General features: G+C 39.0%; 1 protein-coding gene and 1 non-coding gene across 2 annotated transcripts; one reads left to right on the top strand and one right to left on the bottom strand.

Annotated features, from left to right (window-relative positions):
• Positions 1-1,064: 1,064 nt before the first annotated feature.
• Positions 1,065-13,927, bottom strand: LOC122697837 (placental prolactin-related protein 3-like). The gene is made up of 5 exons (XM_043908833.1): positions 13,873-13,927; positions 6,619-6,800; positions 4,338-4,445; positions 1,887-2,066; positions 1,065-1,256 (listed from the first exon to the last, which is right to left on the bottom strand). Exons 1-5 carry the CDS (start codon positions 13,925-13,927, stop codon positions 1,065-1,067), a joined length of 717 nt encoding a protein of 238 aa, XP_043764768.1.
• Positions 8,767-8,873, top strand: LOC122697864. Its single transcript, XR_006342197.1, has one exon. It is a non-coding gene; the product is annotated as a U6 spliceosomal RNA (small nuclear RNA).
• Positions 13,928-14,656: the final 729 nt, after the last annotated feature.

Here is a 14,656-nt window from a genome sequence, read left to right on the forward strand (position 1 = left end):
GAAATGGACACATCAATGCTTCCTGGTAGGTCCCCTGTGCCTCAGCAGGGGAGAGGGAAACATTGAATAGGCTGAATATGAGATGGAGTTGACACTTGACTGACCTGGCCTTGTGAAACCCAGAGTGACAGAATGTATGGAATGGTTGCAAGGTGGTGCAGAAAAAGAGGATGCAGTGGAGCTTGGGTGAAGAAGTCACTGGAGGAGGATGGAGGCAGTTCAGGTTTGTATCTGCTATGGTCTCAACCTTTCTGTCTCCCAGAAATTTCATATGATGAAATCCAGATTCCCATGGTTATAGCATCCATCTGAGGAGCCTTTGTGAGCTTATGGAGTTATAAGGATGGAGCCCCCTCAATGAGATGAGTGCTTTTATGTATAAGAGATACACAGAGCTTCCTAGCCCTTCACCCTGTGTGAGAATACAATAAGAAGTGTGTGACCAGAAAGGACCCTGAATGACCGCACTGTGGAAATCCATTTCCATTGTTTATAAGTCTGTGATATTTTGTTATAGCAACCCCAAAGGTCTAAGACAGCATCCTAACAATCTTCACACAATTCAGTAAACCTCATGCTATTTGTACAAAGTTGTGAAGCACTGATCCTGTCTGGTGTAACACTGTGACAGTGGGCTGACAGTTTGCGGCTGGCTTTCATAAAGAATCCCTAGAATTCATTCTTGGTAGCATGACCAGAACCATGAACAATTGTCTAATTCTTTGATTCTAATAACTTGACCAGCATAATTTTCTGTGATTCTTATGTAATCTCTTAATGGTCTTCTTTGTAATGCTAGCTTCTGCTATTTGGACTAATTTTAATAGGAGCTTCATTCTCTCAATTGTAGGGGTGGTTTTTGTTTTGATTTTCGATTAAATGAAAATAAGAAATGTTAACAAATTTCCCTCTTAGATTTTGAAATCTCTACAGAGTCTGTGTTTATTTTTTTAAGAGAAGAACCATTTCACAGAGCATGCATTAAAAAGCTGTAAATTTCAAAGAAGCTTGCTATGGGATAGATCTTTAGGACCATCTCAGAGCTGGATGGGATGGATGTGGATTTAGCACTCGTCACTGATTCGGCACGCCAGGATCTTGCTGTACATGTCAACTTTACGTGAATCGCTGCGCAGGCACTTGAACAGGTTATAAAGTGTAGAATGACGTGCATCTTCATCGCTGGACAGCAGGGATTGGTATCCTGACCAGTACATGTGTTCCTCGGACAATATCCGCCTCACTGGAAGAATAATCTGAATACCCAAAAGATAATGATTTCTTACGCGTTTTATTAGTATTTCCTTATCTTTGTCCCTTGTAATTCTCAAATTAAGATTTGGGGAACACATACAAATGTAAAACTCTCTAGATATGGAATATGGAGCCAGCCTATGAGAAAACAATTAGGAATCTAAAAAGTAGAAACATAACTCAAGTTTAGTTTTAACTTTCTCTTTTCTTCCTTCCCACTCTCATCCTTTGATTTGAGGAGAACAGAGAAAGAGGAAAAGTGGAACTTCAAGAGCAGATGTCCTGCGATACTTTGAGGAAAATGCTGAGCTTGGAAATTCTGTTCTTTAGTTCTCTTACTCTTGAAAATATTTCAAACACCTGTGCCCAGGAAGAGGCAAGCTTTTGGTGGAATCATGTGCAATGTACGGAAGGCTCCACATGTCAAAAATTGCAGTGAAATTCTGATTCATTTACAGTGGAATCTATCATTATGAATGACTAGGCTCCTGCTTTATGTAGTAGCAGTCTAGCATATAGAATTCATGAATCTTTTTCTTACAAAATGAGATATTTCAAAACTCCTTATGCATTACAGAGGTCAACTCTTTCATTCATGAACAAAGCAAGAAAGCCCTCTGCAGGATGCTCACCTGGCTGAATCGCCTCTCGAAGATTACTTGAAGTTTCACACATTTTTTAATATTCTCTAAGGCACTTGATATGATCGTATCTGAGAGGTCTTTCTCAATCCGATGATCAGTGCCTAGATCAACCAAAGGAGCAGTCCAGAGGTACTGTAACATGAGTATCCACTTAGTAAGGTCTTCATTCTAAGAAAATATAAGAAACAATCTCATTGAAATAATCATAATTCAATGGTTTTGGTTACAGGTGATGGTTGCTCAGGGCAGCTGACCTAAAAGGCTTTTGCTTATTCCTATGTGTATGCAGAGATTTTTGAAGGTAGTAAAAGTTGCAAAATTATAAAATGTAAGCTATTAGTTCCCACTTCACTGAATTATTAAAAATCTGGGTTATTTTAGGAATTAATTCTTCTGATGAGTTCTAATTTATAACATGAATTTTCTTTTTCCTCTGAAATTCTACCACCCACTCAGTGAGTTCTTTTATGTTTGTTTATTTGCAGGGGAGAAATCTAAGTATTTTATGACAAGTCAGTATGTGCCTGCAGTACCTGACCCAGGAAAGAGGCATTCTGCCTGTGCCCACATCATTGTCACCCAGTGATTTTTTCGTATTAATGAGTCAGATGAATCATATGTATTTGTTTTCGATTGGTAATTTGTTTTATGTTGTTACAACAAAGAGACAATGAAGAAGACATGACATTCCTAAACAGGCTTTCTTTCCTCAGTTGATCCCAACACCAGCCCCCATGCTGGTATCAGAAGAGTCTGTCTGGTTGACACGTGTCCGGGCAAAAAATGGCACAGCATTGTCTTTAGTAACAGCATCAGTGGGATTCACAATGGAGGGTTTTCCTCCGTGGTGCACTACTACTAGCAGAACTGAGTTTGAAAATCCTGGGGTCTGAACATCTCTAGTTAATAATCTTGATTTCTTTATAGCCATGAACTCATTTAGTGGTAAAGAACTTAGAACTGAGTAGGACTAACTACAGTAATGCACATAAAGTGCTTAGTAGAATGTATGGCCATGTAGAACCTCTCAATAAACTTTAAATTCAAGCTTATTGAAAAATCCCTCGTCCTCCTCCTTTTTGAACTTTTCCTTTACTTGATCATCCTCGTTATTAATGAGCTTAACAGAGGAAAACAATGCTGATATCATTAAGAAAGTTATACACCATGGAATATTACTCAGCCATTAAAAAGAATTCATTTGAATCAGTTCAAATGAGATGGGTGAAACTGGAGCCCATTATACAGAGTGAAGTAAGCCAGAAAGATAAAAACCAATACAGTATACAAATGCATATATATGGAATTTAGAAAGATGGTAACGATAACCCTATATGCAAAACATAAAAAGAGACACAGATGTACAGAACAGAATTTTGGACTCTGTGGGAGAAGGCGAGGGTGGGATGTTTCGAGGGAACAGCATCGAAACATGTATATATCTAGGGTGAAACAGATCACCAGCCCAGGCTGGATGCATGAGACAAGTGCTCGGGCCTGGTGCACTGGGAAGACCCAGAGGAATCGGGTGGGGAGGGACGTGGGAGGGGGATCGGGGGGGGAATACTTGTAAATCCATGGCTGATTCATGTCAATGTATTACAAAAACCACTACAATATTGTAAACTAATTAGCCTCCAACTAATAAAAATAAATGAAAAAAAAAAAGAAAGTTGTAGAGAGAAAGATAGAATTTTAAGGGGGCATGCATGTGAAAATATTTTAAAATATGTTAGGATGAAGGACAATGCAGGAAATCAGTAAGGAGAGATTATAACGGTGAAAATTTGGAGGTGCCAGTAATCATTGAGGCTTGGTATGTAAACTGTGTTGTCCTCAGTACGGATGCAATTGTTGCAGCCATGAGAAGCAAAGCAATGTTACATAGGCCATTGTGGGGGAAACTTACAAATTAAAAATAAAAGGTGACGGAGGAGTCATTGAGAATGACGAATGAAGGAGGTTTCAGAGAAGTAGAAGCAGAATCAGGAGAGCCTTGAGAGGCAGACGCACTGGCTCAAATGATGCAGTATAGGACTCCCACATATGAGTCACTAGTAACAGGGAGTACTCAAAACTGGGGTGTGTTTCTTACATATTCATGAATTTTGCAATCTTATATTTTACACATGGAAGTTCCCATTCATTTCCTGTTTTTGTGCAGAATAATAGCTGTAATCCTGTGTCTAATGCATTACTTGAACTAAACTTGTCTGCATGGACAATTTATAGATCTGTTGTTCATTTTGCTACTACAGATCTTTAGTTATCCCTTGATTTCCCTCATGCTTCATCAACTGCAAAATATAATTTCTCTTTAAGTGCTTACAATTCCTCCACCATTTTCTTCATGTACAGTTAACATTACCTCTCATAATCTGAAGCCTGGCAAGCTACACACTCACTAGATCTGGTGAAAAACCCAGGTGAAAGACTCACGTTCATCTGTTCGGCTTTTTCTCTTTCTTCAGGAGCATGGAGGGAATTGGTGTGGCAGTCATTGATGGCATTGATATACTCTGGTTTACTCTGGGAATACTTTTCTTCCTGAAAGTGATCAGAAATTAGCGAGGGTTGTTGGGTATTCAGTGGATGAGCCCATTACCAGAACATTATCATGTTTGATAGTAGTGTAAATTTTTAACCGGGGGCATCACAAAATTTGAAAGTCATTATTTTCCTACTTTTTCTATATATTGTCTCTATGAAAATGATTTTACATCTAACTTTCCTAAGTTCAAACTTTTCCCTTCTCTATTATAACACTATCTTTTTAAATTTTTTTTAGTATTTGAACCAAATATAGTACTTTTGTACCGATACTTGATGCCTCCCAGGTGACGGTAGTGGTAAAGAACATTCCTGCCAATGCAGGAGATACAAGAAGCCTCAGGTTAGATCCCTTGGTGAGGAGCATCCCTTGTGAGAGGGTACAGCAGCACACTCCTGGACTCTTGCCTGGCGAATCCTATGGACAGAGGAGCCTGTTGGGCTACAGTCAGTAGGGTTGCAAAGTGTTGGACACAACTGAAGTGACTTAGAATGCATGCATGCACCTATATTTAACCATTTAATCTCTTGTTTACTGTGGTTTAGAGCCAATATATTCCTTTATACAGAGTAATACAGTAATGACTCTGACTTATGTCTGAACATGCTCACCAAAAAGCTTAGTGTTCATCCCAGGTGCAGAATACAATGCTGTTTATGGTGAAAAAAAGGTACATCAGAAAAAAATGGCATAAAATTATGGGAAATACTAAGCAATGGACTGAGAATAATAAGAGTAGAAAAATCTTAACTAACACTTTGATAGAGAAAAACTAATCTTTAATGGAAGTTATGAACATTTGAAGAGATTACTAGGAAGAGTTGGAAAAAATGGACAGTCAAAAATGGAGGATGAAACAAAAACTAGTGTTTACAAAGAACTACGTGAATTTAATAGAAACCTTTAGCACCGCCTTTTATTAGCTGTCTGCTCTACTGTGTGCTCCTTCATTGACCTAAAAAAATTAACATACAACTTTCAAATACCTTCATCAGAAAGAGAATAATTGTTTCCAATTGTAAACTCCCCTTCTACTATAACTCTAAACCTATTCACTGCAAATCTTAAAACAATAATTTGTAGCATTAAAAAAACTACCAGTGTTCGTTTTTGCGACCGGGATTCAGCTTTGTTTAACATGTTCCATCCACGCAGTTCACTGCACAGCAGTTCTCATTTATTGGCTATTTACTCTGAGCCTGGAGAAGAAAGCCCAGAGAGGCCCTGAAGGACCAGAAAATCAACATGCTTCCTTTTCCCCAGTCCCGCCTAAACGTTCTTTAGTCAGGTAGTATTATGGACTGAATGTGTGTTCTTTAAATTCATGTCTTAGACCCCTAACTGCCAAAGTACTGTGTTTTGAAAAGGGTTCTGACTTTTTGGCATGCCATGGTCTATAGCCCACCAGACTCCTCTGTCCATGGGATTTCTCAGGCAAAAATACTAGACCGGCTTGCCATTCCCTTCTCCAGGGACTCTTCCAGACCCAGGGATAGAACCCAGTTCCCTCCCATTGTGGCCAGATTTGTTACCATCTGAGCCACCAGCAAAGCCCGTTAGGTTAAATGAGCTCATCCAATAGGTTTAGTGTCTCCATGAAGTGAAACACCAGAGAATTTTCTCTTCTGTTTCTGTGTCTTTGTGTCTTTTCCTCTGTCTGTCTTCCCCACTCCTCACCCTGTGTGAGGACGCATGGAGAAGCCATCCTGGAGAGAAAGAGTTCTCAGCAGAGCCTCACCTTGCTGGTGCCCTGATCTGGGACTTCTAGCCCCCAGAGCGGTGAGGAAATAAATTTCTGGTGTTTATTCCACTGAGTCTATTGTATTCTTTTATGGCATTCCTAGCTGACAAATACAAAATCATCTATTTTGGAAATTTAAAAAAGAAAATGAATGAAAGGAAATTTAAAAAGTTATTGCACTTCCTAGGAAACTTTCAGATTTCACAAAACTGGTCCGTTCTTCGATTTCCACATCTTATGAGCTGTTAGCATCTTTAACCTAGAGAGTGTGTTATTTGAACTTTGGCTGATGCAGCCCTCTTGTTGAAAGGACAGTATGGCCCAGTCACTTACACAAAGGTACCTTCTGGGAGCCTGGCGGGCTACAGTCCATGGGGTTGCAACTGTCGGACACGACTTAGCAACTAAACCACCACCATAGTACTTACAAACTCATTGTACATTCTTGTGGAAAGGTTATGCATGTCGTGGGACAGCCTGGAGACACGGCTAAACGTGTTTCTAAGGAACTTCAGGGGGACGCCAAACACGTCAGGACCGCAGGACGGGCATACGTTGCCTTGGCACAGGAGCAGGTTTGACAGGACCAGCAGCAGGAGCAGGCAGGACCCTGCCAAAATAAAAACATGAGCCATTCTGAGATGTCTAATCACCTGAGGTTATCGAATCCATCCTGTGGAGGGAAGCCTTTTGCTCTGAGCAGGAGTTGATGCTGTAGTAGCTGGGGTGCGGAAGAAAGTGCACCCTCTGTGTGAATTTAGATGGATGATGACATTTGCACAGACAGATATTTGGAGAAGTAGGTTACTCCCTGCATTTTTGTATTGCTCCCAGAGGTACTTCTGTGCTCTGCAAACATTTGGAATTTCATTCTGAGCCAGAGTATTTAGGCCATTCTTTTAAGACAGTTTAATGTTGGGACTCTGCAGATTCTGAGCACCGAGGCCCTCTAGGAGTGTGTTATTTTTTCACTCTACATTGACTAGTGCTTGAATTTTAGACACAGAAATGACAAGAAGTGTACAGTTGATCTGTGTGGTTTACCATCACGCTGGGGTAAGAGTAAACTCTGACTGACTGATCACTACTATTGAGTACAGAGAGAATACTAAGAGAAAAAGAATACTGTACCTTGGATCTGCTAACTCACCTTTGTAACCCCATGCATGTCTTTGATACTTTCCCCAAAGCTCTAAAACATCTTAAAATTTGTGTTTCACAGTAGCCTTGTGAGATAGCCTTGATTTTCACTATGATCATCAACTTATGTTAAGGAAGATGCAATGACTTGTACAGGGCAAATAACTTTCCCAGGTCCCATTATTAGCAGATGGAGGTGACTGGGCACCAATGCAGTCATCTGTTCACTTCCTGATGTCACATCACACATGCCTGTGGGCTCTCGGCCTGCATGTGTGTAACCAGGACCACATCAGGAGCTGTGATGACTCTGTTTAACGCGAAAAATATTTTGTCTTTGACTGCAAATCAGCAGTGACCCTAGAGCACTGGTTTTATCCACTTGTTCTGCTCTGTCTATAAAACACTCACTGTTAAAATCTTTGACAATTATCAGTGTGGGGCCTGGTTCTCCTGGCTAGCCTTGCTTCTAGGCAACTTGACAACTCTGCTACTTTTATGCATCCTTAATCTTCTCATTACATTTGTTTCTTCGAGAAAATGGCAGGTAAATCTCCAAATGGTAATACAAGAATATTACCTGGTCAGCACCCAAGACAACCTCATGGCTCTGCGAACAAAGGCCTGACTTTGATGCTTTAGGGAGTAAATTCAACTGTCTCATCAGGAGCACATCCTGACAACCCATGGGCCAAGTTTTTGTACCATCTCCAAACATCTCCTCGTTGATATTAGAACTAGACATTCATGCTTCCATGATGTATTTTGATATTTCAGAAATTACTTCTGGCCCTAATTTTGGCCAACAGAAGCATAAAAGCATAGACTCTTGCTAGCGTGATTTTAATATTACTTTTCCTGTCCGTCCTTTGTAAGTAAGTATAATTTGACTGAAGTGAGCAAGAATTGAGTTTGGACAAGAAACTGATTAAACTGGAATTTTATCCTCCTGAATGAGATCTGAACATGATTCTTTTTCCAATTTGCCAGAAGAGTGGTAATTTATTTAAGGATAAGATACTAGCATTTACTAGGTTTTCTCTGCTCTTAGTTTAAAGGGGCATGATATCTAGAAATAAAATGGTTATGTAAAAGTAGGTGATGAAAATCAAAGAACTGGTTCTCAAAAAGAAGACATATAAGTTGGAGAAATTTGGGACAATCTCTCTCATGAACTAAAAAGCTTATTGTGAAAGGCAAGGAGAATAATACCTTGTATAACATAGACATATTTCTGTGTATATATTCTGTGCATGTATACATGTGTTATGAATAAATATATGCATAATTCCTACATGGAACTTTAGACCTTATAAAATTCAAATTTATAAGTGGCAGTAAATATAACAGAATACCCTAATTCCTAATGTAACTGATCATTTGTTGGTGGATGACTAACTGTATGATTTTTTTTTCTGTTAAAGTGTTATTTCTGTGTTTGCTTTGGTAGCACACATATGAAAAATTTGGAATAATACTGAGAATATTAGCATGGCCCCTGCCCAAGGATGATACACAAATATGTGAAGCCTTCCATATTTTTCTCTAACAGCTTTGAGGTATCCGATGGGAATCAAGGTGGGAAGGAGGTTCAAGACTAGGCGACATAGGTAAACCTATGGCTGACTCATGTTGATGTTTGGCCGAAAGCAGTACAGTGTTGTAAAGCAATTAGCCTTCAATTAAACATCAATAAATTTAATGATTAAAACTGTTATTGGGGATCATATAACAGGTTCAGATGTCCATTCTATGACTAAAGAGGATCTGACTGCAAACTGATGGTGTCAATTATCATTGGTCAGTGTTTCATTAACTTTATAGTTGGATGAGAAAAGTCAACTAACAAACACTATTGTCTGTGATTCAGTGTCACAGCAAGCTATAGTCCTGGTCTGCATTCGCCTTTAGGCGGTATAGCGCCCAGACTTTGAAACTGAGGCCGTTCCCAGAAGCCCACAGTCATGAGTTCTGTTCAGGGTTTTGTTCCTGATGCTGGAGGCTTCTGTGCGCTGGTCCACTAGGTCCGAAACTTTCTCTCCTGAGCATTCTCTGGTTCTATCATGTGCACAAGTCTTTCTATTTTGGTGTCTAATTTGATTCTCTTATTCTTTTGATCAGACTACCAAGTCTCTTTATGATTTACTTTTTAGACCCTTTTGAGCTTTGATTTTTCTGATGCTTATTAGTGTATTTGCTTCCATGTCTAAATCTGAGTAGTTCTCAGCATCTACATATACCCTACCCTATTCGCTTACTGTCTGGATTTTGGTGTTCCGCATCAGCATACTTTTATGAACTTCATTTTCCTTCTGGTGAAGTTTCTGGTATACAGTTTAAGCTGGTGGGCTCCCATCTGGCTTTTTCGTGTTGTCTCCAAAAAATCAGAGAACTCTGCTTTCTTTCTAGGCAATACTGCCCCTTGTTTTGATAGCATTGCTAATTTTCTGTGATTTCACCTCCTGCCTCATAAGCTTTGTCTTTCTCAGTCTACTCTAACTTGAGTGCTATGTGTCTCTATGTTGGTATTACTATTTTATTTTATTTTTTTAATTTTAATTGGAGGCTAGTTACTTTATAATATTGTATTGGTTTTGCCATACAATGACAAGAATCCGCCATGGGTGTACATGTGTTCCCCATCCTGACCCTCTTCCCACCTCTCTCCCCATCCCATCCTTCTGGGTCATCCCAGTGCACCAGCCCCGAGCACCCTGGATCATGCATCGAACCTGGACTGGCGATTCGTGTCACATGTGATAATATACATGGTTCAATGCCATTCTCCCAAGTCAGCCCACCCTCGTCTCTCCCACAGAGTCCAAAATACTTCTATACAACTGTGTGTCTTTTGCTGTCTCGCATACAGGGTTTTCATTACCATCTCTCTGAGGTCCATATATATATGCTAGTATGCTGTATTGGTGTTTTTCTTTCTGGCTTACTTCACTCTGTATAATAGCTCCAGTTTCATCCACCTCATTAGGACTGATTCAAAGGCATTCTTTTTACTGGCTGAGTAATATTCCATTGTATATATGTACCACATTTTTCTCATCCATTCGTCTGCTGATGGACATCTAGGTTGCTTCCATGTCTTGCCTATTATAAACATTGCTGCAATGAACATTGGGGTTCACTTGTCTCTTTCAATTCTGGTTTCCTCAGTGTTTATGCCCTGTAATGGGATTGCTCGGTCCTATGGCAGTTCTATTTCTAGTTTTTTAAGGAATCTCCACCTTATTCTCCATAGTGGCTGTATTACTATTTTAAATAAATATCAACATAGTATACCAGAGAATTAAAGGGAATAAAATTTTAATAGTACTAGTAATGATACAGCCCCCAAATTATAATCCAATAATGCTCCCAGTTGTAAATGACTTTTTACCCATGTATTACTGTGGTCTCTTACTCACTCCTTACTATGTGTTTCAATTTTGAAATAGATTGTAGAAAACAATGGAGTGGAAAATTCTGAAAATCACCTTGGATTTTAGATGCCTCAAGATTAAGTATGTAATGATTAGTTTTTTATAGTTAGTAGAGCACACATAGCTCAGTGTACGGTGATTGCTATTGAGTGAAGGATGTATACTGTGAACTTCAATCACCAAACAGGTGATTGGAAATAAAAAAAGCAATGTCAAGAAGACACAGGGTTCTGTTCTGGAAGGAAAAACTTACAGTTTCTCTCATCTACAGTATAATCTTCAGATTTTTCAAAACACTTACTCTTCCTTTGCTCGGTTAATAATTTGAGTTGTTTTATTTTTTTTCCTACTGAGGTGCATGAGTCTCTTATATAAACTTGATATGAAGCTTTTACCAAATATGTGATTTGAATTTTTTGTTTCATTCCATAGGTTGCCATTTAATTTTATTGATGGGTTCGTTTACTCTGTAGAAGGTTTTGAGTTTGGTGTATTCTCACTAGTTTATTTTTGCAGTTCTTGCCTTTGCTTTTGATGACTGACTTATTTGAGCAGCTTGTATTTTGGAAAGCGATCCTTTATCAGTTGTTTTATTTGCTATTATCTTCTCCCATTCTTACCAAAAGACAGAGACTGGATGAATGGATACAAAACAAGACCCATATATATGCTGTCTACAAGAGACCCACTTCAGTCCTAGAGACACATACAGACTGAAAGTGAGAGGATGGAAAAAGATATTCCATGCAAATGGAAATCAAAAGAAAGCTGGATTGGCAATTCTCATATCAGAAAAAAATAGACCTTAAAATAAAAACTATTATAAGAGATAAAGAAGGACACCACCTAATGATCAAGGGTCAGTCCAAGGAAAAGACAAAACAATTTTAAATATCTATGTAGCCAACTAGGGGCACTTCAATACATAAGGGAAACCCTAACTGACACAAAAGGGGAAATTGACAGTAACACAGTAATAGTAGAGCATGTCAACACCACACCTATACCAATGGGCAGATCAACAAAACAGAAAATTAATAAGGAAACATAAGCCTAAAAGGAAATATTAGAGCAAACAGACCTAATTGATATCTTCAGCATATTCCATCCAAATGCAGAATACACTTTCTTCTCAAGTGCAATGGAACATTTTCCTCATCTTGGGTCACAAATCAAACCTCAGTAAATTTAAGGAAATTGAAATTATATCAAGCATTTTCTCTGACAACAACACTATGAGACTAGATATAGATTATAGGGGGAAAAAAACAACTTCAAAGAACACAAACACATGGAGGTTCAGCAACACATTTCTAAATAATAAACAGATTACTTAAGAAATAAGGGAAATCAAAACATTCCTAGACACAGAGAACAATGAAAACATGATGATCTAAAACCTATAGGATGCAACAAGAGCAGTTCTCAAAGGGAAGATTATTAGTAATACAAATCCTACCTGAAGATACACATTGAATAGAGAACCTAGCTTTACATATCTTTAGCTCTTTTTAAATTTCTCTTATAAATGTCTTAGGAAAGGGAAATCACTAAGTCGTGCCTGACTCTTTGCAACCCCATGGACAGTAGCCTGCACCAAGCTCCTCTGTCCATGGGATTTTCTAGGCTAGAACACTGGAGTGGGTTGCTGTTTCCTTCTCCAGATCAATATCTTAAAGGTTTTTTATAAAATCTTTCAACACCTTGCTTAAGTTTATTTCTAAGTGTTTTATCTTTTTGTGATGCAATAGTAAATGTGCTTGTTTTCTTTATTCAACTTTCTGATAGTTTTTTGTTAATATATATAGGTACACAACATAGTTTCATATATTGAAATATAGTAAACATAATGTATGCTACATCTTTAAAGAATAGACATTCTCCCACAAATAAGACATATAGATGGTCAAGACAATGACAAGATGCTCAGCACTGCTAATAATCAAAGGAAATGCAGATCAAAAGCACAAGAGATATCATTTCGTGCCTGTTTGAATGGCTAGTACCAAAAATGTAAGAAATGACAAAACTTGTTGGGGATGTGGAGAAAAAGGAGTGCTTATGCTCTGTTGATAGGGATGTATACCAGTGCAAATCCCACAGAAAAATACTGTGAAGGTTCCTCAAGAAATTTCAAAGAGAACTGTTATGTGATCCATTATCCCCCTTCTGGATATATAGTCATATTCCCATGTTCATTGCAGCATCATTCACAGTAGCCTTGGTATAGGAACAACCTGAGTATCTTTCAATAGGTGAATGGATTAAAACAATGTGATGTGACATATATATGTAAATATTATTTACCCATTAGAAAAAGAAAGAAATCTTACCAATCATTGCAACATGGATGAAACTGGAGGGCATTCCACTATGTAAACTAAGTCAGACAAAGAAAAATACAATAAGATCTCAAATATAAGGAATTACAAAAAAACAATAATCTCTGAGAGACTGAACATCATCGACTGGCATACTGACTCAACGGACATGAGTTTGAGTAAGCTCTGGGTGTCGGGGATACACAGGGAAGCCTGGCGTGCTGCAGTCCATGGGGTCACAAAGATTCGGACACGACTGAATGAGTGACTCAACTGAATAGAGTGGAACTAACCTGTGTTCTCCTCAAAAAGCAGAAGTTAAACATGTGTGGTGATGGCAATGTTACTTAATAGAAAGGGAAACTTGTTTCTAATACATCCACAAATGGGGGTGGACAAGATGACAGAGGGGTATGTGGAAGTGGGGTACACCTCTCTCCACCGATGCATCAAGAGCATCTATAAACGCAGCAGTTCTCACAGAAGACCAGGTGAATACTGGCAGGACGCCCTGACTACTGAGGTGGAATATCCTGATCCACACAAAACTCAGTAGGACAAAGGAAAGAAGGGACAAGGAGGAAGGGGAAAGAAGGAGGAAAGCATGTGGGACCAGCCTGCACCTGGGGGTGAGGGAGCTAAAGCGCAGAGGAGTAATCCCCGGGTCCATAGCCGTCCACTGGAATGGGAAAGTCATTTGAAGCTGTTGGGGAGTGAACTAACTAATCTGTCACCGTCTGAATGGAGTGAGAACCTCATAGACAAGCCATGCTGCTGCCTTTCATACCTCGGACAGGGTTGTAAGTCCACTGGTGTCCACGGAAGCTGAGAGCTGGAGCCATGGGGACTGCAGAATGATCCCAGGGTGAGGACTCCTGTTTACTGTGGGGAGTCAGCCGGATGGGATGGGATGGAGGAAATCTGCTGCATCGAATGCTTCTTAAGGAAACCCAGGAGGCCATAAAAGTAGGGTTCAACTGCTTGTGGAGTCCAGTTATCTCTTTCGCCATGCTGGTACCTGTAGGTGGAGCAATAGAGAAAGACTTCAGTGAGGGTGGTCCTTGAGTGCCTGATGCACTAAGCAATGAAGAGTTTTGAATGTCTGTGTACCCTACCCTATCCTATTGTCTGTCTTAATTATGGATATTAACATTGTAATATTTTTATGAACTTAAATTTCTTCTGGTAGAGTTTCTGGTTTACAAATTAAGCTAGTTCCTCACATCTGACTCATTCTTGGTGTTTCAAGAAATTTTGAGAAGCTTCCTTCCTCTCAAGGCAATGCTGCCCTTTACTTTACTACCATTGCTGACTTCCCATACTTTCACTTCTTTCTACTATACTCTATGTCTTTCACTATTCACTGTAATTTTAGTAGTATGTGTCCCTATGTTGCTATTAATATTTATAATAAATTATTAACCCGATGTAGTAGAGAATCAAAAGGACTCCAGTTTCAACACTAGTAATAAATTACCTCCAAATTATAATCCATTAATGCTCACATTTGAAACTGATTTTCTATCAATATATTAGTGAGGTCTCTGAACTCCTTTTCCTTACTAGCTGAC

This window comes from Cervus elaphus, chromosome 7, assembly GCF_910594005.1.
Source record: "Cervus elaphus chromosome 7, mCerEla1.1, whole genome shotgun sequence".
NCBI lineage: Eukaryota > Metazoa > Chordata > Mammalia > Artiodactyla > Cervidae > Cervus > Cervus elaphus.